The 24776-nt window shown below is 33.9% G+C and overlaps 1 protein-coding gene across 3 annotated transcripts in view; it reads left to right on the plus strand.

The window, feature by feature from the left end:
* Ipo11 (importin 11) overlaps positions 1-24776 on the plus strand; it is a 207934-nt gene that overhangs the window by 174791 nt on the left and 8367 nt on the right. For all 3 annotated transcript variants that reach the window (XM_026402552.2, XM_026402551.2, XM_077795835.1), the window contains exons 28-29: positions 2149-2244; positions 10676-10760. In XM_026402552.2, the coding sequence (XP_026258337.1) occupies positions 2149-2244; positions 10676-10760 (181 nt within the window). The remainder of the gene's footprint in view (positions 1-2148; positions 2245-10675; positions 10761-24776) is intronic.

The following is a 24776-nucleotide window of genomic DNA, read 5'->3' on the forward strand; positions in this document are numbered from 1 at the left end:
TCTGTAAATTCTCTTTTTATACTGATTGCAGAATATGGCGTTGATATTTTCCTCCCACTCCTCTTCTTTAGTTTTTCTTGCTTTTTAGAGTCAGCACCTCCCATTCAAAGCCAGCCTTCAATTCTTTTCTACTCTGGGCCATAGTCATTTTCTCTTTTTCCAACCTTAGAATTCGAGTCTCGTGTCCTTTGTGGTACTTAATAGATACTCCAGGGTGAGAGAAAATTTTCCTAATGGAGCTACTTCATAATTAATTTTCACATCACATAGTAGAACACATTCACAGTTTGGTTACTAGATATCTGTTAGGAAAATTCATAATCAGCATTTTGAGGGGAAAAAAATAAAACAGTACTCAGCAGTGACATTTGATTACTTGTGAAATTTCTGGTTTTCATAGGTATGGAGTTGAGGCTTGTAGGTGAGGGGATTGTCTCTACATAATATTGAAATAAAGGGCAGATCAAGGGCCCTGGAAATGATAATATGGAGGAGTTTTGTCTTTTAAAATTGAAATCAATGCTGATAGCTGTCAGAATGCTGATACGACAAGAAAATCTCAGAACCTGCCTGCCTTAGCATGGAGGTTTGTTTAATTATGGTTTTCAGCAATGGATCTCTTCTATCTCCATATTTGCCCTCTCTTAGTCCAGCCTTCATTTACAGAGGGAGGAGACTGAGACCTGAAGAAATGAATTATATAGTAGCTAAACTAACTTGGCTTTCTTTTTTTCTAGCATATTTCTCACTGAACCAAATAAGATCGGCTGTATATGTATTTCTATCTTTAGAGTTTTAGTTCTTCCATTCAGGAAATACAATAACATAAAGATATCCTTCTGAAGTAAGGTGATGTAATGGGGGTCCACTTTATGCCTTCAGTGTAAGTCATGCTGCTCAACTGCAGGTGGTATATTTTAAAACTCTAAATAAAATACAAAATAGGGCTAGGGATGTGGTTGAGTGTCCCTGAGTTCAATCCCCAGTATTTTTTTTTTAAAGTGTTCTACAATTTGTTGAGGCATTCTTTAGACATTGGAGTCATTTGCAGTTTGGGGCTTTTATGAATAATGCTGCCATAAATATTCATATTCAGGCCTTAGAATACTTGTATTGGCTTAGGTAAATACCTAGGAGTGGGATTTCTTCGTTGTGTGGTATATATTTAACTTTGTAAAAATTGACATGTTTTCTGAAATAAATATTCCATTTAAGTTATTAATAGCAATGTGTTACAATTTCTGTTTTCATTCTTTCCAACACTTGGTACTGTCAGTCTTCATAATTTTACTATTAATTAAAGTCTCATGATTTTTATTTTTTTAATGTATTTGTTAGTCTCATGATTTTAATTTGCATTTCTCTAACACCTAATCATGTTGAATATCCTTTCAGGTTCTCACATGCCACCTGAGTATCTTCTTCAATGAAGAGTCTCTTCAGATTTTAACTATTTCAAAATGAATTTATTTTTTATCTTATTGAGTTTTCAGAGTTCTTTATTTATTCCAGATCCAAGTCCTTTAGCAGATATACATTTTACAAATATTTTCTTTACAGACTATAAATTTTTTCCTTGTTCATATCTTTGTATCTTCAGAAGAGCCAAGATTTGGGGTTTGATGCTGGGAAGTGAACCCAGGTTTTGTAGTGAACCACAAAACTATATTCCCAAGACCTTTTTATTTTGAAATAAGTCTCCCTAAACTGCTATGGCTGGCCTTGAATTTGTCTTCCTGCCTCAGCCTCCAAAGTCATTGGAGTTACAGATGGGTGCAGCCAAAAATAACAGATTTTTGCCACCACTTTTGTATCTTTATCTGTAGTTATAAAATAATACAAAATATTATGTTAAAGTCTTAAACTCTCTATTACCTATATAATCTATTCCTCTGCATTTATATACACTAATAATATTTGACAGAAATTTATAATGTTATGTGCAAAGCATTTTTAATGTAAAATTTTTGCTTTAAGAAATATATTTTGAAAGTTTCTTTTGTATTTCAGAACTAAAGTTTCTCTTAATGTTCAAGACAATATTTAGATTTTAAAAACAAATTAGCCTGTTAAAGTATTCCAGCTAACCTGTTTTTTTTTTTTGTTGTTGTTGTTTTGGTTGATATTTTTGTTGTTCTTTTATTCTAGTGTTATCCAAGATAAATTCTGTGGGATTATCAATATCTCAGTGGAGGGTCTACATGATGTCATGACAGAAGATCCTGAAACAGGAACTTATAAAGAGTAGGTGGATTCTTCAATTTAATCACATTTGTATTGGAATAATCAAGTATATGCTGCTTGTTTTTTTTTCATTATTATCATATAAGTACAGTATAGAAATCTTACAGTTTTGTCTTTTATACAGAAAAATTTTTATTCACCATTTTGTTTATATATTTTTTGTAAATATTTATATATTATGTATGTTTGATCTTGGAATCAACTTTGTTGTATTCTGGATTCTTTGATGCAATCATTGTTTTCTGATTTAATATTTTTAAAAATTGAAAATGCATATTAGCATATAAATTTCTTTCTAAATGATATTTTCTGCATGTTTTTATTTTCAGTTTACAAAATTTCCCTATCCAGGCCAGTTTTAGGGTGAAATGAGATGTGTTGCTCTGTATTTGTCTGGTTGAAACATCTCTAGTGCTTTTCATAGTGTTGGGTAAGGATGTCATGTGATGATTAATTAGTTCCAAAAAATAATAGTTAAAATTATATTCTTTGGAAGAATAGTTAAATCATGTTATCAGGAATCTGATAGTCTCATTTTTATACAATTATTAATTTGAATTTTTCTTTTATTAAAAATCAATGTAGGGCTGGGGTTGCGGCTCAGAGGTAGAGTGCTCACCTAGTCCCTGCCAGGCACTGGGTTCAATCCTCAGCACCATATAAAAATAGATAAATAAAATGAAGGTATTAAAAAAAATCAATGTATCTTTTTGCAGTTTGTAGGATTGTTGTAACTTCCCTCTTATTACTGTTAATAAAGGGCATGTTTATATCATGATAAGAAGGGCTTCATGAGATTCTAGACTGTTTTACTCCTCATTAAAAACATTGATAAGTCTGTATTCTTCTTACAAAGCCTTTATCTCAAATGGGATTGCCATTTGAATTATGGCCATTGCCATTTGAATCATATTTTTTTGAAAAATATGGAAAGCAAATATATGTTGTTAAATCTCATTAAACATAAATAAAAATATACTTGATTTGTCACTTAGTTTTTAAGGAAACAGCTTATTTGGAGTGGGAGCATCAAACTTTTTTGTGATTACAAACCAAAAATATTAAACCATTCATGGATATAGGCAATTTTTTTAAAAAGTTAACTAATTAGAGTTTGTGGCACATGACTGGGAAAAGTGTTTTATTTTTTTAAATACATTATGTGAAAAATTTTACAACTGTTTGTGAATATTTAGGGTATGTTCAGATGTTCCTGTCCTTCTCTTTGAACCATATAATGTAGTTGGGAGAAGGGCATGGCTCACAGCACATGAAAATATAGAGAGTAAAGGCAGTTATGTACCTTTTGTGTACACTGCATAGTAGAACTCTAGGTCATGCTTTAATAGAAACTCAAAGAAAGGGTACTGTGATATAATCTTCAAGGAAGGATGAGAACTAGGATATAGGAAGTAGAACAAAATGTGTTTTAACTGTAAAAGATGAGAATCTGGAAATTGTTAGAAGTTTAGAAATTATCTACTGCAGTGTCATTATATTAAAAATCAGGATCACAGCCCAGAAAAATGTAATGATCAATAGATGTGTGGAAGAGTCAAGAATAGTCTTAGTCGGGCTGGGGTTATGACTCAGCAATAGAACCCAGGACCTTGCCTACAACATACAAGGTCCTGGGTTCAATCCACAGCACCACATAAAAATAAATAAAATAAAGGTATTGTATCCAACTACAACTAAAAATATATAAATATTTTTTTTTTTTAAATCTTACTCAATAAGTTCAGTATGTAGGAAAAAGTTTTGGTTTGAAAGAGGAAATGTTGGAAGAAAGCAAACTGAGTAGGAAACCATTACAAACTATAAAGGCCTAGAGGCAGGGTTAGTGTTCATAGGTAGTTAGAACATTGACCTTCCACTTTTCCTTTTCTTAGACTCCCAGACTTGTTGGCAGTTGCTTTTATCCTGTGGTGAGATTTAGCAGATGGAAGTATGGAAGAGAAACAAATTACCTAGCTTTTCTGAGCCTGTTTCTAAGAGTAACTAGATCTTTGACAAATCATCCCCCTCTAATTCTATGAATTATATAGAGTTCTATAAATTTCAGTTCAGAAGACCACGGGGAATAATTGAGACTTTAGAAAAGTTCACATAAGAAACATAAAATATTTACTTACATAGCTAACTTGGCATCCAGCTTCCCTTTCTGTTTGTTTAAACAGTTAAAGAAAGTTAATCTATCTGGTTCTGTAGAATTTTTTATTGTTGTCTTAATTGAGAATGAATTAGAACAAAGGAGAAAACCCTTTCTTTACCTATATAAATAATGTATTAGGCTTCTCCAGAGAAACAGAAACAATAAGAGTATATAATACAGAGATTTATTACAAGAAATTGGTTCCCATGATTATGGAGGCTGAGACAAGGTCTGCAGTTTAAATTGTAGCCCAGGCCTGTAGTCGGGGAAAAGCTTCACATCCAAGCTTGAAGCAGTCAATAGTGAATTCTTTTTATTCAGCAGTTTTGTTCTCTTCAGGCCTTCAGGAGATTGACTGAGGCCACAGCTTGGGCAAGCAGCTGTAATTATCTCTGCTGATTCAAATGCTAATTTCATCTAGAAACAACCTCAGTGATGCATCTAGAATAATATTTAGCCAAGTATTTGGGCACTGGTAGCACAGACAAACTGACAGATAAAATTAAACCCTTCACACTAAGGAAGCCTTGTTGACAGATCTCTTTATTCAGACTTGTGTATGCCCACCACTGTGCTGTGAAAGGAAGCCACTGAAACTCTGCCTTGGTAGTGCTCACAGTCTGTAGAAGGGAGACAGACTGGTAAAATTGAGAATCTACTGCATTGGAGGTGAGGAAAATATTTAGCTATTATAGTAATCTGGACCTGATAAACAATGCTGAGATGAATTTGAGATTGATTTTATGAAAAAGATTGGCAGAGATTGGTGATAAATAGGTGTGGCTAGAGAGCATTGAAAGGTATGTAAGTTCCGGTGACATACATATATAATTTTAAAAAAAATAATTGTGCTTTATTGAACAGCCTATGCTTATTTGCACCATAAATATCCTCATAATGCAATCATATAAGCATTTTAAAATTTAACGTTTTGTGGGGGGGGCGGGATGGAAGTGTTTTTATTTTTTTATTCCAATAGTCCCACCTTTATTTAACTAAAAATAAAAGTTTATATTCCAAGAAATGGAGTCACTGTTATTAATTTTGATACTAGTGTTTCTTGAGACTAGTATTGAAAATGAATCCTTGTGGAATAAAGAGGAGTTTCATTTTGAAAGTTTATGAATCTGGGTTTGTTAATTTGTTATTTTATTTCAAGTTAGTAGAGTTTGTTACACTAAACTAGGAAAATGTATTAGGCTAGAGATTGGCCATCTAGTTAGCATGTTTTCATTTTCTTATATGCTATTTTGTGTCAGGAACATTGGGAAATGAAATCACTAATCCTCTGCCAACATTTGGGAAAGTAAAAAGGAAGAATTTAGTTGGCATTTTAGGAAGCCTAAAGGCAATAAAATTTATTAGAAAAGGACTCATAAATCATGGTTTTTAAGGCTATAGAGTGTAGAACATACCAGCTATAAAAGAAGTAGTCTTATTTGAAAGAGAAGTAAATTGATTTTTTTCTCCTTTGTTTACTACGTTGACACAACAGATGTTCTTTAGAATGTATGGGAATACTAGAAGGAACCTCATTTTTTTTTTTTATTTTTTAGGTGTAGATGGATACAAAACAATGCCTTTATTTTTATGTGGTGCTGAGGATCGAACCCGGGTCCCACCCGTGCTAGACGAGCGCTCTACCGCTGAGCCACAATCCCAGCCCCTCTCATTTCTTGATTCTAAGGATATCACCTATATGTTATTGTAACTCCTGTAGGTCCTAGTGACTTCATTGGGCTTCTCTTTTCCATTTTCCTCTTCTCATCCATGCTCTCCTACTTTCCTAAAATAAAAAGCCGACTTATTTACAGAAGGAAGATGATGGGACCCTATTCTATGGTGACCTTCCATCTACAACCCTAGCTTTCTCTCTTGCTTCCCCGGATGGCTCATCATTCCCCTAAAATGCCATACACTTTTAAAATGTATATATATATTGTCTTATTTTTATTTTTTTAGTTGTTGATGGACATTTATTTATATGTGGTGCTGAGAATCAAACCTAGTGCCTCACATATGTTGGGCAAGCACTGTACCCCTGAGCTACAACCCCATCCCTGCCATATACTTTTATACTCATGCCTTGACTAGTCATTTCTTCTCTTGGTGTGTCATGCCCTATGCTTTGCTCTACTTGGTAAATAACCTTTCTAGACTCAGAGAATTCATTGCTTCTTTCTCTGTTCTTCAAGACACTTTTTCTACACTGCTAATTGCCGCATTTAGTTACCTGCTTATATTCTGACACAAGAGGAATTTGAGACAGTGCATTTGAAAAGCACATATTCATTGTAACAGAAAGCTATTAGCACAAGATTGAAGGAATTTGAAAAACAAACCTTGACTCTGGAAACCTGTGACATCTGGATAGAAAACAGTTGTGAGCTATCCAACTACAGTTAAAAGGAAAAAAAAATTTTTTTTAATTACACGGATGGTTCTTATTTTCAAGAAGAAAATAGGTTTATCAGGAGAGGGAGACTGTTTCTTGGCTTGGACTCAGCAATGAATTTTTCATAAGGTATTTATATAAGGGACTAAAAAAGGACTTTCAACTTTAACAATAAAGAATTGGTTATCTGTGACAAAAAAACTACTGTAGGTAAGTGGCGGAGTCACTAATTTTAGCCTTACTAACCATATTAAAGACCAGATTTCTTTCTATTTCATCTGGTGAGCACATTACTCTCATTTGCATGGACCTCGCACATCTACACAAAGTAGGCCCAGGCACGAGACCAGGAACAGACAAGTGATCTTTTTCTTTATGTCATTTTTAAGATCACGGTAAACCTTTTCTAGAAATCATTTCATCAGATTTTCCCTCATGTCCAGTTGACTAGAATTTATTAAATGTGCCACTGCTGCAAGCAGTCGTTGACCATGAGGATGGGATCAACATCCTTGCTTATTGAGCTGCTGGCCCTGAGACTGGGCTCAGCCTCTTTCAGAGATTATGGTGGCATGGAAGGTGAGGATAATTGGACAGATTTAGGATTCTGTTACTAAGAAAGATGATTATGGAAGCAACTAAAGTAGACTACATAGACCAACTGAATAATATTGTCAGTTTAGTTTTGTGTGAATTAGGCCATACCATAAAGTAGGTATTTTACATTAGCTACCTGAAAGCTAGTTACATAGCATTAAAAATAATTATTGTTGAAATCAGTTTCACCAGCGCCAAAAAGATAGAAATGTAAGTAGGAAGCATATGGTGATCTCTCCTAATACAGGACCATGGTTAACAAAGTGTGTGTATCCCCTCACCTCAGCAACAATGTTAGCATCAGCATGGAGTATATCATGAAAGAAAATCACAGAGGAAACTGTGAGAAATACAAATTCTCAGGCAGAGTTTGTGTAGATTAAATGAAGTTGTTACTATAAGTACCTTGTAAATTAATCAGAAATAATTTAAAGTGTTTCTTATTTTATGCCGTCACTTGTTGGTGTGTTTTGCTGGTTGGAGTTTCTTGTTGAGAAAGATTTTGATTTAGCATCTAGAGTGTCTGGAGGTTTCCAATGATTTCTGTTCTGAATATAGAGTGGAGGTGTGGCTATAAATGTTAGTCCTATTTTAAACTTGTTTACTGTTTTATCAGTACTATAATTATGACATTCACAATCCACACATTTTTAACCTACCTGAAATCTATTAATTCTCATATGCCTTTTAAGTAAAAAATGATTGTTTAGCTACTTTTTGTTAGCAAAGTGACATTTGACGTTTAATGGGAGATTATCCTATAAGAGAATATCAGCATTGGGCTCTTTAATCAAAGAAAAAAAATTTAATATTTTCATTTTCCTGAGACCCAAATGAATATAATTTGCAGAAATGCAAAGCATAAATATTCTATTTGGGTAATGTTTGGTCATTAAAAGAAAAGGAGGAAAATTTTTTATGTATTAAAATACTTATATTACTATCTTTGAACATAGGGAAACCAGAACAGAGAATTTTGGCTATACAAGTAAGTTAATTTGATGCAAAATAAAGTGTGCTTCTATGAAGACCCACATCTATTGCAATTAGAATTCAAGTGCAGCTGGTATAAAATAGATAATGTATCCAGTTCTAAAATACAAACTGGGATCTAGACTTCCAAGACATTTACTTATTAAATAGCTTTTGGGTTGATATAATCATGTATTTTCTTGGTGCCAGAGTTTGTTAGACAGCCATTTGTGCATTGCTGTATTTTAATTGCAGTAGATAGAAGCATTATAGCTCTGAGAGATCATGGGCATGCAATTAGTTAGGAATTGAACTCTTTCTGGTTTTCAGGACTAAGGTTCTTACTATTTGATCACACCATTGTGACTGGGTCAGAAGCAGTTGTTCCAAAGACAATTTTAATGGTGAGGAACAGGGATGAGGGTCCCATGTTCACCAAGGAAAAGTTCAGCCAAGTCACAAATTGTCTTTCACCTGTACTTGCTGCAAAATATAAGAGAAACCAGACTGTCTTTGCCGTAGTTTATTGGTTAGGAACCACTGACTCTGATAAATTACTGAATTCTCCTGTTCTAAATTATGAAAGTGTGGGGTCTATTCCATCAGGGTGATTCACTAGACAATATTCATTTCTTGTCTCCTTAGAACCAGTGTTGACTGAATAGGAGACTCTTTCTATTATCTCTGGTAATGATGGGGAGCAGTGATGCAGATAATCAAAATAGAATGATTTATAACTGTCCTAAAGGAACCAGTACTGTCAGAGACAAGTACCTCAGAGCATGGAAATATCATTTGAGGCACAAAATAGATTGCTGCATAATTAATGGTGTTGTAATGACATCACTGTTTAAATTATTACATGTAATATCTGCAGACATCAAGGCTGGGGGAAAGAAATATTTTATATGTCAATTTTTAAGAAAGATATAAGGTATTTAGTTTGTTTTGTCATGTAGTTCAAAAGTTGCCTATAAATAAATTTCTTATAATTTACTATTTCAAAAGCTCAAGTAAAATGCTCTTTTAAATGAATTTAAAATGAATTTTATTTATTTTAATTAGGTATATATGACAGCAGAATGCATTTTGATTCATTGCACACAATTGCAGCACAATTTTTCATTTCGCTGATTGTACACGATGTTGCCATCTCATTCCACTATCTTTTCTGCCTCAGTGTACCCTCCCCATCCCTCCCTCCCTTTTGCCCAAAGTTCCTCCATTTTCTCATGTTCCTCCCTTAAGAAAATAATCGTCAGCGTCCACTTATCAGAGAGAACATTTGGCTTTTGATATTTTGGGGATTGGCTTAATTCGCTTAGCATAATATTCCCCAGCTCCATCCATTTACCTGCAAATGCCATAATCTTATTATCTTTTAATGCTGAGTAATATTCCATTGTGTATATATACCACAGTTTCTTTATCCATTCATCTATTGAAGGGCATCTAGGTTGCTTCTACAGTTTAGCTATTGTGAGTTGAACTGCTATGAACATTGCTGTGGCTGCCTTACTATATATGCTGACTTTTAAGTCCTTTGGGTATAAACCAAGGAGTGGAATAGCTGGGTCAAATGGTTGGTTCCTTTCTAAGTTTTCTAAAGAATCTCCATACTGCTTTCCAGATTGGTTGCACCAATTTGCAGTCCCACCAGCAATATATGAGTATGCTTTTTCCCCTACATCCTTGCCAATATTTATTGTTGTCTTTATTCTTGATAGCTGCCATTCTGACTGGAGTGAGATGAAATCTTAGAGTAGTTTTGATTTGCATTTCTCTAATTACTAGAAAAGTTGAACTTTTTTTTATATAATTGTTGATCGGATGTATATCTTCTGAGAAGTGTCTGCTCAGCTCCTTCTTATAATTTATTGTTTCAAAAGCTCAAGTAAAATGCTATAGAATTTTATTTATTTTAATTAGGTATATATGACAGCATTTTGGTTCATTGCATTTACTAATTGGGTTGTTTATCTTTTTTTGGTGTTAAGTTTTTTGAGTTCTTTATGTATCCTGGAGATTAATGCTCTGTCTGACATCCATTTGGCAAAAATTTGCTCCCAAAATGTAGCCTCTCTGTTCTCTAGAATTTTTTGATGTAACTAGCCCTTTTTTAAAGTATGATACCTTTTATAATTAAAAAAAACTTATTGAAATATAAATCTTATTTACCTAAGTCTATTTCTCACATTTTAGTATGTAGAACTCTTCATGTTTTTGGTGATTTTTTCAGGGGTTATTCTTAGTATATTTGAAATACTTTTATTTATTTAGAACATGTCCCCCACACTTTTTTTTAATTGTAGCTGTATGTTGATGTCTCATCTTGAGGAACCAAAAGTGACAGAAGATGAAGAACCACCCACAGAACAAGACAAGAGGAAGAAGATGGTAAGTTAAAAGAGGAGCTTCTGAAAATTAAGGAAAACCACATCTTCATTAGTTTCTCTAGGTTTGAAAATATCTCTTGGTTTATTTGTCCATCCATCTGTGTATCTCTCCACCTATCCCTTGTTGCAGAACTATTAGGTATGTGAGTTGTGAAACTTGGAGTGTACCCTAAAACAGGTAAGTTTTATTCCTACTACAGGAAGTTGATCTGAAATAATTTTGTCTTAGCAGAGCAGAGGTTTTAATCTTTTTTTTTAATTTGTTCTAATTATACATGACAGTAGAATGCATTTTGACACATGTACACAAATGGAGCATAACTTCTCCTTTCTCTGGTTGAACATGGTACAGAGTCACACCAGTAGTGTAATCATACATGTAACAGTGTCCGTCTCATTCTACCCTACATTCCCACACACCCTCTTCTCCCCTCTCTCCTCTGCACAATCCGAAGGTTTTTCATTCTTCCCTATCCATCCCCCCAGGGGTTTTAATCTTTTACTTATAAAATACTTGTGACTCTCAAACCTTTCTGTTTTGGGACAGAAACAATGAAATCGATTTCATTCCCTATTATTTTATGAATTCCCACAATGAACTTTTTCTGATCCGCATCACAGGTCAGTATAAAAATGCCCTTAATGCTGGGCTTGGTGGCACACAGCTGTAATCCCAGCAGCTTCAGGAGGCTGAGACAGGAGAAATTCAAAGCCAGCTCAGCAACAGCAAGATGCTAAGCAACTCAGTGAGACCCTGTCTCTAAATAAAAACACAAAATAGGGCTAGGGATGTGGCTCAGTGCCCTAGTGTCCCTGAGTTCAACACAAGGTACCCTCCTCGCCCTACCCCCCAAATGCCCTAAGATTAAATTAACTGCTAGCTCACATAAAAATCATTAATTCTCACAAGAGGAATCTGATAAGAAAAAACAAGAACAAAATAGTAGGAAACATCTAATAAAATATCTTTCCTTTAAAAATCAATCTCTAAATTTTAAATACATTTTTGACTGAGACACATAATAAGTTCTACTTTTGGAATTCTTTCCTGGCTTCACCACTTTATATTGCCTTTTTTCCTTGTTTGCAAAGCAAAAACAGCAATAGTATCTTCCTCATAGATATACACATAAATGAACATATAAAGTTATTTGGGGAGAAACTGGGCATCTAGTCATTAATGTTTGCTTTCATTGTTATTTTTGTCTAATCAGTATATTCAGTTCTTGAGTTATTCCTGTCAAAACTCAAAGGCTTCATCCTCAGCATATGGCTGATACTGCACTGACAGCCTTTCTTTAAACTACATTTAATTCATTTTACTCTACTTTTATGTCAGATCTAGCAACTAGTATAGAGAGAAGGACAACATCTAATGGGTATTAAGACTAGAATTTTAGTGGTGTTTTTTCTGTTGTTTGTGACCTTGAACAAGCTGTTTTGTCTCATCTGTGAAGTGAGAGGAAAAATGTATTAGTAGATTTTAGAGCCTGTGAGCTGCCAAAAAAATATTATATTCTTTTTTTTTTTTTAATTAAGTGCTTATTACCATTTCTTTTCTTGCTCAGTACAGCGTACCCATGAATATACTTGCAGAAGTGTTTTCACTTGAAAGGAACCTGTTGTATAGTATCCAAATTCATGGAAAGTGTATTTTCTTCACTTAGAATGGTGATAGCTCTTGGCATACTCTAAAAATTTGTCTTTTCCCCACTCTCATCCCCATCTTTTTAAGCATTACTATCACTGGCACTATGAAAAAATATTATAATTTTTCTTCACAATATTCTGAATTTGTCAATGAATAATAAGCATTCAATTATTCAGCTTTTGTGTAAACTTTATTTATTAATTTTAGTTAATCAGGTATATCGATCTTTAGCAAATTAATCTACCCAAGTCTGTTCTTCATTCTGTATGTAATCCTCATTAGTAACATCATATAAGAGTTCATTCTCAATTCAACTGTATTTTCAAAATGAGCAAAATATTGTCTCAAAGAGTACTGCAAGAACATCATTTTGAAACTAACACTTGGAGTTTCTTGATTCCATTTTGTGATCCTGAGTTTTACTTGAAGCCTGATTATTTTATCAATATTGTTCTAATTATATGTAGAATTGATTTATAGAACAGCCATTACCTTTTAAAGTGGCTGATTTAATTTGAAGTTTATTCATTTCAGTAGCCATTTGAAGTAGATTTATATTGTCATCTCTACTAAGATTTTCTTAGTTTTAAAAAAATGTTAAAAATGCCACAGTGTTGAGAGCCACAGCCCAAGAAGCCCCAGCAAACTTCCAGCTGATTGGCTCACAGCTCCAGCTGCCATCTGATTGGCTCCTCTGTGGTGATGCTCATTGGGCTGTTCCCCCTCCCTTTCAGACCACGGAGCTGCTCATTGGGGGACTCTTTTGGCTCCGCCCATGCGACCCAGCCAATGGGCCTCAAAAGCGGGCGGAGTGGGGGTTGAGAGGCTCACTGGAAGCCGGTGGTGGTAGTTGGGCTCTGAGGGAATTCCTGAAGAGCTCTGTGGTGGGATATGTGTGTGTGTGTGTTTTCTAAAAATAAAGTTCGTTTGTGCTTGATAAGTGCCCAGCCAGACTGGGGCATTTGGTGGCCTGAGGGTAAGTGATAAGGTAAATTGCTCTCCCCTGAGGGCAGGGCGAGAGGATTGGTGGCCAATTTAAGATTCTTCTTTGGTTTTGTTTCATTTTGTTTTGCCTTTTGTTTTAAGTTGCCTGTCCCTGGAGATGGGTGAGACAGAAGAAAAACCGCTGACATCTGAGGAAAAACTATTTGCGGCTGAGGAACAGATAGGGGAAAAGGATGTACATTGCAGAGGATAGAAAGGCTGTCATAATGAATTTTTGTTCCATTTTTGTTTCATTTTGTCTCGCTTTGTTTTTCATTATCTTAGTGAGGGGTATCTTTGTCACGGAAATATGGAATTAAAAATCATTAAGAACAAAACCGAAAGGGCATTAAGTAAAGTGCTAGAGGAAGGAGGCATCTCAGTAAAATCAAGAACAGTTAGGGCATATGTTAAGACGATACAAAGGTGTAGCCCATGGTTCATTAAAAAGGGTTATTTTAAGTTTATCTTTGGGGAATATATACCCCTTCCCACCACAGCTGTTTATGGTTTAAGACAGAATCATGTGTCTTAACCTTGAATATATCTAATTATAATACAACACTAATGTTCCAATAACTTGAAACAAACAATTGATTTTACTCATCACTTCAAGGTTACAAGTATAAATTGTGCGTTTTCAAGGAATTATATCATTTTTTACTCTTATGTCTTTAACATTAGACATTTTTTGAAGGGAAAGGGGAAGCAATTGCTTCTAGATAATAACTATTGTTTTTAAAAATATGTCCAACAGTAAAGGTTTTGTTTTCATTTTAAAATGAAATTTTCTTAAAAAGACTTGTAGTTATAGATGAACAGCATGCCTTTATTTTATTTGTTTCATTTTTATGTGGTGCTAAGGATTGAACCCAGTTCCTTGCACATGCTAGGCAAGTGCTCTGCCACTGAGCCACAGCCTCAACCCAAATACAATTATTTACTAAGAAGAAAAGTGTAAGTGCTTAGTTCAAAGGTTACATAATAGAAAATTTTGATTTACTTAGTCATCATCTTAAGGTGGTTCCTAAATGTGTCGGATCCAAAAATGTTGTTGCTTTCGTAGACAGTAGCAACCCAGCCAATCCTCAGCCCCAGGAATGGGCTCTAAAAGAGCTAAGGAGAACATTATAAAAGTAGTTGGATGGAAAAGGTGCATTATACAGTATTGTATTTCCTTCATATCTGCAGGGAATATATCCCAAGACCTCCTGTGTCTAAAATCATGAATAGTACTGAACTCTACGTATACTATGTTTTAAAACCATGTTTACTTTATAAATTAGCCATAGGAAGAAATAACTAGTAATAAAGTAGACCAATTATTACAGTAATAAAAGTTATGTGAAGTTCTCTGTTTTCTCTCTCTCTCCCTTTCTCTGTAAATACATTACTATACTGCTGTCACCCTTCTTTGTGATGATATGAGATGAGATAGGCCTTACATGGTGATCTGAAGTGATGTAAATAATGTGGGCCTTGTAATGTAGTGTTAGATTACTGCGTAAAGGTTTCTGGAACACAAGTCCCTACTATACTGATAACAACCACATGTAATCCGATAACACAGATGGCTACTAAATAACTTAGCAGGGAGGTTGCATATATGTTGTCAAAACACTGCACAGAAATGATTCATGTCCCTGGCAGGAATGAGAAGGGCTGCTTGAGATTTATCATGCGACTCAGAATGGCATGGAGTTTAAAATTCTTGAATTGTTTATTTCTGGAATTTTTCTTTTAATATTTTTGGACTGTGATCCATTACCGAAACAAAAGTAAAACTGCAGATAAGGGGAACAGAGATGGGAATGATAGCAAACTTCTTATTAGAAACAATGCAATCAAGTTGACAACTTTGTAACACATAATGAAAGAAGAACTTTTGCTTATTATTATATTACTAAATTCTTTTGAAGACAATTTTACTATTGTAGATAAAAATTATTTAATCTCTCCTAAATTTGTAAAATTTTCAATTTTTGTTTTTTCCTACTTTTTTATTGGTGTTTTATAGTTGTATATACTGATAGGATTTGTTGTTTCATATTAATGTATTAATGTATGTACACAATAAACAATATAACAATATAATTGGGCCAGTATCACTCCCTTCCCTCCCCACTTCCCACCCTCTGGGTCCTTTCCTCTACTAATCTCCCTTTGATTTTCATGAGATCTACCCCCGTCTTTTCATTTTTCTTCTCTAGCTTCTGCATATAAGAGAAAACATACAACACTTAACCTTCTGATTTGACTTACTTCACATAATGGCCTCTAGTTCTATCCATTTTTCTTTAGATGCCATGATTTCATTTTTTATTTATGGCTGAATAAAAATCCATTGTGTAAATATACTACATTTTCTTTACCCATTTATCTGTTGATGGACACCTAGGCTGTTTCCGTAGTTTGGCTACTGTGAATTGTGCTGCTATAAACATTAAGTTTTATTTTGATGACAGAGGGAGTCATCACCCTGTCTTATAGATTTTTCTTTAGTCATTGATGTGAATTATTTATAGTCTGCTCACATAATGCATGACGGTGTCAAAGATAATTTCTGAAAACCTCTGTATTTTAAACTAATTGTCGGGTTTATTTTAATTACATTATTGTTTTTTTTGTTTTTTTGTTTTTAAATAACATAGAAGTACTCATGCTTGCAGCCTGGTGACTAGCTATATGTTTTTTTTTCCCTTTCAAAATTGCTAAAATGTTTTCATTTTTTTCTTCAGCCTTTGGCACATAGCAACTTTATAAAATTTGTAGATAGATGGGGGGAAGCTGTATTCAGAAACTGGTTTGTTAATAAAATTGAATCAACCCCAAATTCTCATTTTGAGTGTTTTTGTTGATATGATAACATTATTAACAAGTAAAATCTATCTTCCTTTCTCCACCTTTTAGAAATTTTTAAAAAATAATGAATACAAATTATTGTGTCTTGATTTGCAAAGAAAAGAGTTTTACCATTAACTTTTATCTATATGTTTTGGTTGTTACTTATTTGTTATCACTTATATGTTGGTTGCCACTTGTTACAGATTTTTCTACCAAATCTGATTATCTTTAGGTCCAATTTATTAAAAATGTGTATAAATCCTCACACTTCAACATTCCCTTAAAAGCAGTTTGTTTACTTTGTCAAGTACCCAACAGTACTTCCTGCTGTGGTTGTGTAACTACTTTTCATGACCTCTCTACAATCACAGTCAAGGAACATCTTCAAAATGAATTATTTTTCCTTTGTAGTCATTCCACATACAAACACTTACCATGTGCAAAGCCTTGATCTTTATTAAAGCCTTTTTTCTTCTAAGGAATATTACTGCCCTCAGAACCTGTCTTCTGGTGTATTTTGATCAATAGAGCATATATTATTGTTTTTAAAATATTTAATACTATTAGCTTATTACCAGGCCATGTTCTTGAAATGCAAGGATTTATTTATGCTTTGCACAGAATGTGCCTTTTTTTTTAAATTTTATTACCTGATTGTTACACTACTGTTAATACATCCTTATCTTCATTTCCAGATGATATTGAAACATGTAAAGAGTCATCTTTGCATAAAGTTATCTAAGACTGACTGTATAAAAATAGTAAATATTTCAAACTTGTAGTCTGAACATAGCTTTCCTTACAAGTAAAACCCCCAAAACCAGAGTTAAATTTACTCCAAATGTTTGAAAAACACTGTTGCAGTAGGCAATTGATTTCTTAAAAACTGCAGGGTTGCAAGTGACATTAAAGCAGTCTAAGAGGATGGGAAATAATGAATTGAAATAACCTAGCTGAGATGTAATAAAGACATAAATTGATAATCAGGCATTCTCCTGAGATAACAGTTCTTCCTGTGATAGTAGTTTGAGATAACAGGAGTTATGATCCTTCACAGTAGGCTACATAATAGTCATCAAAAGACATTGGAAAAGAAAACTCTATTGAAAATGCCTTTGGAACCATATAAACTAATGACTTCTGAAGGGTGTTATTGTTTTTGTTGATTAATTAATTGCCTGATGATGTCAGTATTGTTCTTGAGTGCTGCAGGGCAGGCAGCCTCACTCTTTCCCTCTTATTTACTTGAATTGTTACCACAAACCTTAATCAAAGAGAATTTAGTAAATTTGCCTCTGTTTATTTAGAAACTTTGGAAATGTGGTGTTGGCTTAATGTAAATAAAAGCTTAAGGTCTTTAAGTGAAGAAGTTGAACTAATTTGGGATAACTTACTTGCAGTAATTTAGGTAGCGTGCCCATGTGCATTGAATTACCTTCATAGCCCTTTTTCCTGTTTTCGTTTCTGCTTTTCTCTTCTGCTTTTTCTCAATTATTAGTAATGTTGTATTTTTTATAAGGAACCTATCTTTCAGTGGAGGAAAATTAAGAATTCTTTTTAAAGGATTGTTCTACATATGGAAGTTGCCAGTTTGAAGAGACTTTTTTTAAAAATTATATCAGTAACCTATACTAATCTAAAAACTATAAAAGAAACATGATATGAAATATCCTTTCCTCAAGAAACCTTTACTAATGCTATGATATATGATATATATCTTTCCTAATAATTTATTTGCATATATAAATGTATGATCTGTATGTATTTTATAAATTACAACTGTTACACATCTGCTTGTTTTGTGGGACTGGGGATTGAATTCAGGGTTTAATGCATGCTAGTGCTTTCCCACTGAGCTACATCCCAGTCTGCCCAACAGCACCATTTATTTATTTATTTATTTATTTTGAGACAGGATCTCACTAGACTGCCTAGGTTAGCCTCAAATGTGATTCTTCTGCCTTAGCCTCCCCAAGGAGGGATCATAGATGCTCATTTTTCTTAAATGTAATAAATAGATTACATGAACAACAATTTAGATTCGCATCATTTCACTTAATGGCTACATATGATGGCATTCTGTTGAATGGATTTTCATCTCATGCCTCTCTTAAGCAGTTCTTAAAATGGTGTCCACAGACAACTAAGGGTCCTCACAACCCCTTCAAGAGTATTAAGTTATACTCTTGAAATATGAAATAATGGTAAGATATTATGTACCCCTTTTATTGTGTGAACTGCGCACCAGTACTGCAAAAGCATTGTGGGTTCAAAAAATTGTTGTATGTGACTCTGGCATAAAGGCAAAGGAAGCATATTATACTAATTATTTATAGTATATATTCTTCTCTGGCAGTTCTATTATTTTTATTTCAGAATGTAGTTAATAAAATGGTACAAGTTATTAATTTTATTAAGTCTCTACTTTGAATATATATATTTTAAATATTGTTTGTGTCAAATTGGGAATATTCTCTGTAACAGTGGTTGTCTTAAAGTTTAGTGCATTTGAATTACTACCTTTTTCAAGCAGCATCATTTAAAAGTGAAAGAACCGCCAAAAAAAAAAACATGGTTATTCACACTTGGATATTTGGAATACATTTTCTTGAAAAGAAAGCTTGTTACTTTAAGAAAAACAACAAACCATAATTGTTGCCAGTGCTAAACCTTGCACCTTCAAGCAAAAATGAAAGTTTTGGAAAAGTTTCATCTTGTATCCCCATGAGTTTGATAGTTTCCTGCTGTTTTTTTTTTTCATGCAATTGGCAGTGGTGTTAAGATTGTAATGTTTTGATAATGAAATGTTTCAACATTTGGAAGAACTCACTGAACCAATATTTTCCAAATGACCAACATTGAATTCATGTTCTAAAAAAATCTTTCAAGGGTAAAAGATTTATTAAAAGGGCAAAATGGGTAGACCAGTGGATTTTAATGTAACAAAGAAAAGTCTGTGATATGGTTTCAGATTTCTTGTTGTAACTGACCTTTAAGAAAATACTTTTTGTGAGTTTTAGAATAGTTTCAAAGAAAAGTATATGATCTGCAGATCCTCTTAATACTCCACCATTTTCCAACCATATATCTGGAAAAGGCTGATTTTTCTTCATCCAAAACACAACAAATTAAGTACAGAAATAAATATGAAAATCTAGCTGTCTTCTATTAAACCAAATATTACAGAGATTCAAAAAATAAAAAAATGAACAATGTCACTTTCCTCCCTAAAGGGGTATTTTTGTTTTGAAAAAATTGTTTTCCCTAAGAGTGTATTGTTTACGTTTAACATGTAATGGGTTTATTGTTATTTAAAATGAGTTAACAAATAATTTAAAATTTTTCTCATTTCTAATTCAGTAAGTATTGGTAGATATATAATACCTATATAAACAAATTTTGTTGAGGTCATCAATAACTTTTAAATGTAAAATTTTTAAAGGCCCTATGGTAAAAATATTTGAGAACCTCTGCTCTTGAGAGAGATTGGGATTGTTTCCACTTCGGGGTTATTTGTAAACAATGAGTGCTTCAGTAAACATAATTTCTCGCCTGTCTTTGTATACTTCAAAATTTGTCAAGAAAATCCCTAGAAGTGTATATGCTGGATAGAAAAAGACATGTTTCGGCAATAGTGATGATACTACTGAATTGTTGATGAGTGTGTCCAGCAGTCCCCATGTGTTAGTCCACATTCTAGTCACTAGGATGAGTAGAAAGTAGTGTCTTACTGTTTAATGTACTCTTTTAATTATGAAGGAAACTAAGCATTTTTCAGTTCATTTATATTCCTTTGATAAATGGTTTGCTTATGTCTCCCTGCACCCCCATTTTCCCATTGGAAATTTGTAGGTTTTATTTATGTGTTTTTCTTTGAAGTATGAATTCTGTGGCAGATTTTATTTTCCAAGAATGATCATTATAATATTATTCACATGCATGAGCCTCTTCTTTTTTTGCAGGGGTAGGGGGGACCAGGGATTGAACCCAGGGGCACTTAACCACTGAGCTACATCCCCAGCCATTTTTGTATTTTATTTAGAGATTGGGTCTTATTGAGTTGCTTAGGGCCTCACTAATTTGCTGAGGCTGGCTTTGAACTTGCAGTCCTCTTGCCTCAACCTCCTGAGCTGCCGAGATTATAGGCATGCATCACTACACCCAGCAACATGCTTTTCATAAAGTATGATTTTTTTTCACTCTCTCCCTCCACTTGACAAGTTGGGTTCATATTTCTTCCCCTTGAATCTTCTTGAACTTGCTGATATTTTATGACTTTCAAGTATAAAGCATAAGATATAGTTTCCAAGGAATATTTGTTCTCCCAGCTACCATGTTGTAAGAAAGTCCTACTTTCCCCATCAAGGTCTCAGTTAACAACCAACATTAAGTGTTCGACTTACCAGTTCGTGACACTTCCAATAATTCCAGCAACCAGAATACTTGAGTCACCATTAGCCTTCAAGTCTTTCCAAATAAAGCCCTGGAGATCATGGAGCAGAGATGGTTCATCTTGCTCTGCCCTCACAAATTCCCCATCTACAGAATTTATGAACATTAAAAAATAGTTGTGATTTTATGCTTCCCGGTTCTTTTATTTTATACTTCCTAGGAGTAGTAGTTACACAGCAACCAATAACCAGAACAAACTTTTTATAGATTAAAGAAATCCATGTTGCCTCCAGCATATTTTACTTGTGTGGTGTCTGCATACTTAAAATTACCACCCCACTCTCAAGAACATAATTTTCGTGTTTTAAAAGATTTACTTGTGTAAGTCTTTAATCCATCTGGAAAATTTGATAAAGCATTGCAGTAGAGTGCCAGCTATTTTTTCCCTCCCTACTTTCTTTTTTATAACTACCATCTTGTCCAAAATTAATTAATAGTCTGTTGTATTTCAGAAGTTCCAAATTACAACCTGTTGACCACTATTTGAATTATTGTAGCCTAACAATGCCTGTTAATACCCAGTAGTGGATGTTTCTAAGGACTTTGTTTTTTTTTTTTTTTTTTTGTTGTTGTTGTTGTTTTGTTTTAACTTCTGCTTATAATCAGGTCTACTGATAATGTAGTCTCAACTTTTTAAAAATTTTAATTCGTTATATATGTCAACAGAATGCATTACAATTCATATTACACATCATGATCACAATTTTTCATATCTCTGGTTGTATACAAAGTAAAGTCACATCCTTTGTATCTTCATACATGTACTTGGGGTAATGATGACCATGTATTCCACAGTCTTTCCTACCTCTTTGCCCCCTCCATTTTTCTCCCTCCCCTTTTCCCCTTTGCCCTATCTAGAATTCATTTAATCCTCCCATTCCCCCACCCCCTACAGCATATTATGAATCAGTATCCTTAAATGAGAAATCATTTGGCAAATTTGTTTTTTGGGGATTGGCTAATTTCACTTAGCATTATATTCTCCAGCTCCATCCACTTACCTGCAAGTGCCATGATTTTATTCTCTTTTAATACTGAGTAATATTCCCTTATGTATACATACCACATTTTCTCTATTCATTCATCTACTAAAGGGCATCTAAGTTGGTTCCACAGTGTAGCTACTGTGAATTGTGCTGCTTTATAAACATTAATGTGGCTATGTCCCTGTAAAATGCTGTTTTTAAGTCCTTTGGGTATAGACCAAGGAGTGGGATAGCTGGGACAAATAGTGGTTCCATTCTAAGTTTTCCGAGGATTCTCCATACTGCTTCCCATATTGGCTGCACCAATTTGCAGTCCCACCAGCAATGTATTTGAGTGTGCTTTTTCCCCCACATCCTCGCTAACACTTATTGTATACGTAATAGCTGCCATTCTGAGTGGAGTGAGATGAAATCTTAGTTTTGATTTGCATTTCTCTAATTTCTAGAGATGTTGAACATTTTTTCATATATTTGTTGATTGATTATGTATCTTCTGAGAAGTATCTGTTCAGTTCCTTGGCCCATTTATTGATTGGGTTATTTGTTTCTTTGGTGTTAAGATTTTTTAGTTCTTTATATTATTTTAGAGATTAATGCTCTATCTGACATGCTTGTGGTAAGAATTTGTTCCCAATTAGTAGGCTCTCTATTCACCTTACTGATTGTTTCTTTTATCAAGAAGAAGCCTTTTAGTTTGAATCCATCCCATTTATTGATTCTTGATAATAATGCTTGTGCCATAGGAGTCTTATTAAGGAAGTTGGGGTCCAATCCGACCTGAGGATGTTTTACCAGAAAATTTAGCTTCATATAAAATAAAGAATTGTTAAAAAAAAAATCTTAGTAAAATGTAAAAGGCCAGGCACAGTGGTATATTCCTGTAATCCCAGCTACTCAGGAAGGTGAGGCAGGAGAATTGAAAATTTGAGGCCAACCCCAGCAATCCTGTCTCAAAATTCAAAAACATAAGTGGAATACTGGGGCTGTACCTCAATGGTAGAATGTCTCTGGGAGGGGCTGGAGGATGCTTTATGGAAAACAAAATTCGTATACTATTATTTGAAAGGCAGGCATAAGATCTTAAGCAATTTAAATACTAAGAATTATATTTTTATTAATATTTATACTTGTGTCTTCATTTTAGAATATTTCTTAAATAATCAAATTGATCAAGTAATACAGCAACTTTTTCTTTTAAGCAGTACATTAAAAGTAATTGCTTCTTAATGGTATCCTAACTATATAATAGGAATAAAGACATATCAAAAGCTAAGGTATGCTGCCATTAATCAGAATTAGATAAAGAAAATATGAGAAAGAATATGTCCATTGAATTCAGTAATTATATGTTCACAGATTATCACTTCTGCTGAAAGAATATTTATTAGCTAAAGAATTTACAGATTAAATGGTTTAGATTTCATTATATCCTAACCACTTTAACTCATTTTTATGTGAACTCTAACAAGGTAAAATCTATGACAGACTTTAAAACAGCTTTGCATAGTTCTGTCTTTATTTCCTATTCCACATGTGCAGTGTATGCAAGGATAATAAGTCACCTGGTTTTCTAGAAATGTTACCTTAAAATCAAATACTTTAAAATAAAGCAGATGTAAAAGAGGAAGGCTTTTGTTATAGAAACTATTCAGGTGTTATTTATAACCTTTCTTGAACCTAAATTGGAGTTAATTTTTCCCCCACAGGAAGAAACTGAAAATGTTTTTTGTCATTATGTGAATAAAGTATGTTATTAATATGAAGTATGTTATTAATATAAAGTATGTTAATAATATGAAAATGAAAGATCTTTATTTAATACGGTTCTTAGTGGAGTGTTATTTTGTTCTCCTGGGGACTTAATGGCATTGACTTTTTTTTTTCTCTCTCTCTTTTGCCATATAGGGCATGTTAGTGCTGCTGGGGCATGAATGCATAGGAGATAAGGATGCTTCTAAACATGCTATGCCCTTAGAACAGCCCTCTTCCCAATAATGAATTGTTTACCCAAAATAGTGCCAACTTTGAAAAACCCTGAATTAAAGCAGTCATATTTTGTTTGCAGTTAGACATTACAAGTATATTTTGTTTTGTTTCATTAAGCAGTAGGTAGTTGCAAGAGTATCATTCAAGAAATATATGAAGTGCCTACTGTGTGCCAAAAAGCAGCCAGAATATAGAGAACCTTGTATACAATATGATAAGTGTAGTAGGTAGAATAATCCCTCATTTCCCCCAAAGATGTCCATGTCCTGTGAATATGTTATGTTACGTACAACAAACAAAACTTCAACAAATTGAGCTTTAAAGATCTAATTAGATTTATTAGTTAGTCATAAACCAGGTAACATTTAGTCTACAAAATAGGAGTGCCTTTAGGGTTGACAGAACTGTTTGTTACTATAAAGCAGCTTAGCAGGAACAAGGGAATAGCAAAATACACAGAGCAGATTGGTTAACATTGGGTTACTTTCCCTGTATAGGTTAAGGAGAGCAGATTTTTTTTATCATATTTCATGTCATCTCAGGTTCACTGGCCCCTTTTGACTGGTTGCTATGAAAATCTCTTTTTTTCTCTCTCTCTGCATCCCCCACCCCCCACCCCACTGTTGGTCTGTCTCTCATGCTTTTTTTATGTTTTTTTAAACTGGCCTATTAAGTTCATATGTGACTCCATACCAGTTTGATCTGGTTGTTGGGACTAGTCCAGGAGCTCCTTCCAAAACAGTTGTTTCCTGTAAATTTTATTTAAATTTTAGTTAAATGGACTTAAAGTTGCTGATCAGTTGATTGTAAAGGACATTATCCTGGAGTGGGTAAATATGTTATCACAAGAGTCTTTAAAAGTAGAAGAGGAAGGCAGAAAAGAGGGTCACAATGATGCAGTATCCTGGTATTACTGCTTTTGAAAGTCGATAGAGGCAGCCACAAACGAAGCAAGGCCAGTGGTCTTTTAAGGCTGGAAAAGGCAAGGAAACAGATGCTGCTATAGAGCCTCTAGGAGGAGAGCAGCCCTGCAGCACTTTGACTTCAGTCCTGTGAGTCTTGTTTTGGACTATTGATTGATAGTATGATAGTATGATAGTATAGAACTGTATGG

Source organism: Urocitellus parryii, chromosome 1 (genome assembly GCF_045843805.1).
Source record: "Urocitellus parryii isolate mUroPar1 chromosome 1, mUroPar1.hap1, whole genome shotgun sequence".
NCBI classification, from domain to species: Eukaryota; Metazoa; Chordata; class Mammalia; order Rodentia; family Sciuridae; genus Urocitellus; species Urocitellus parryii.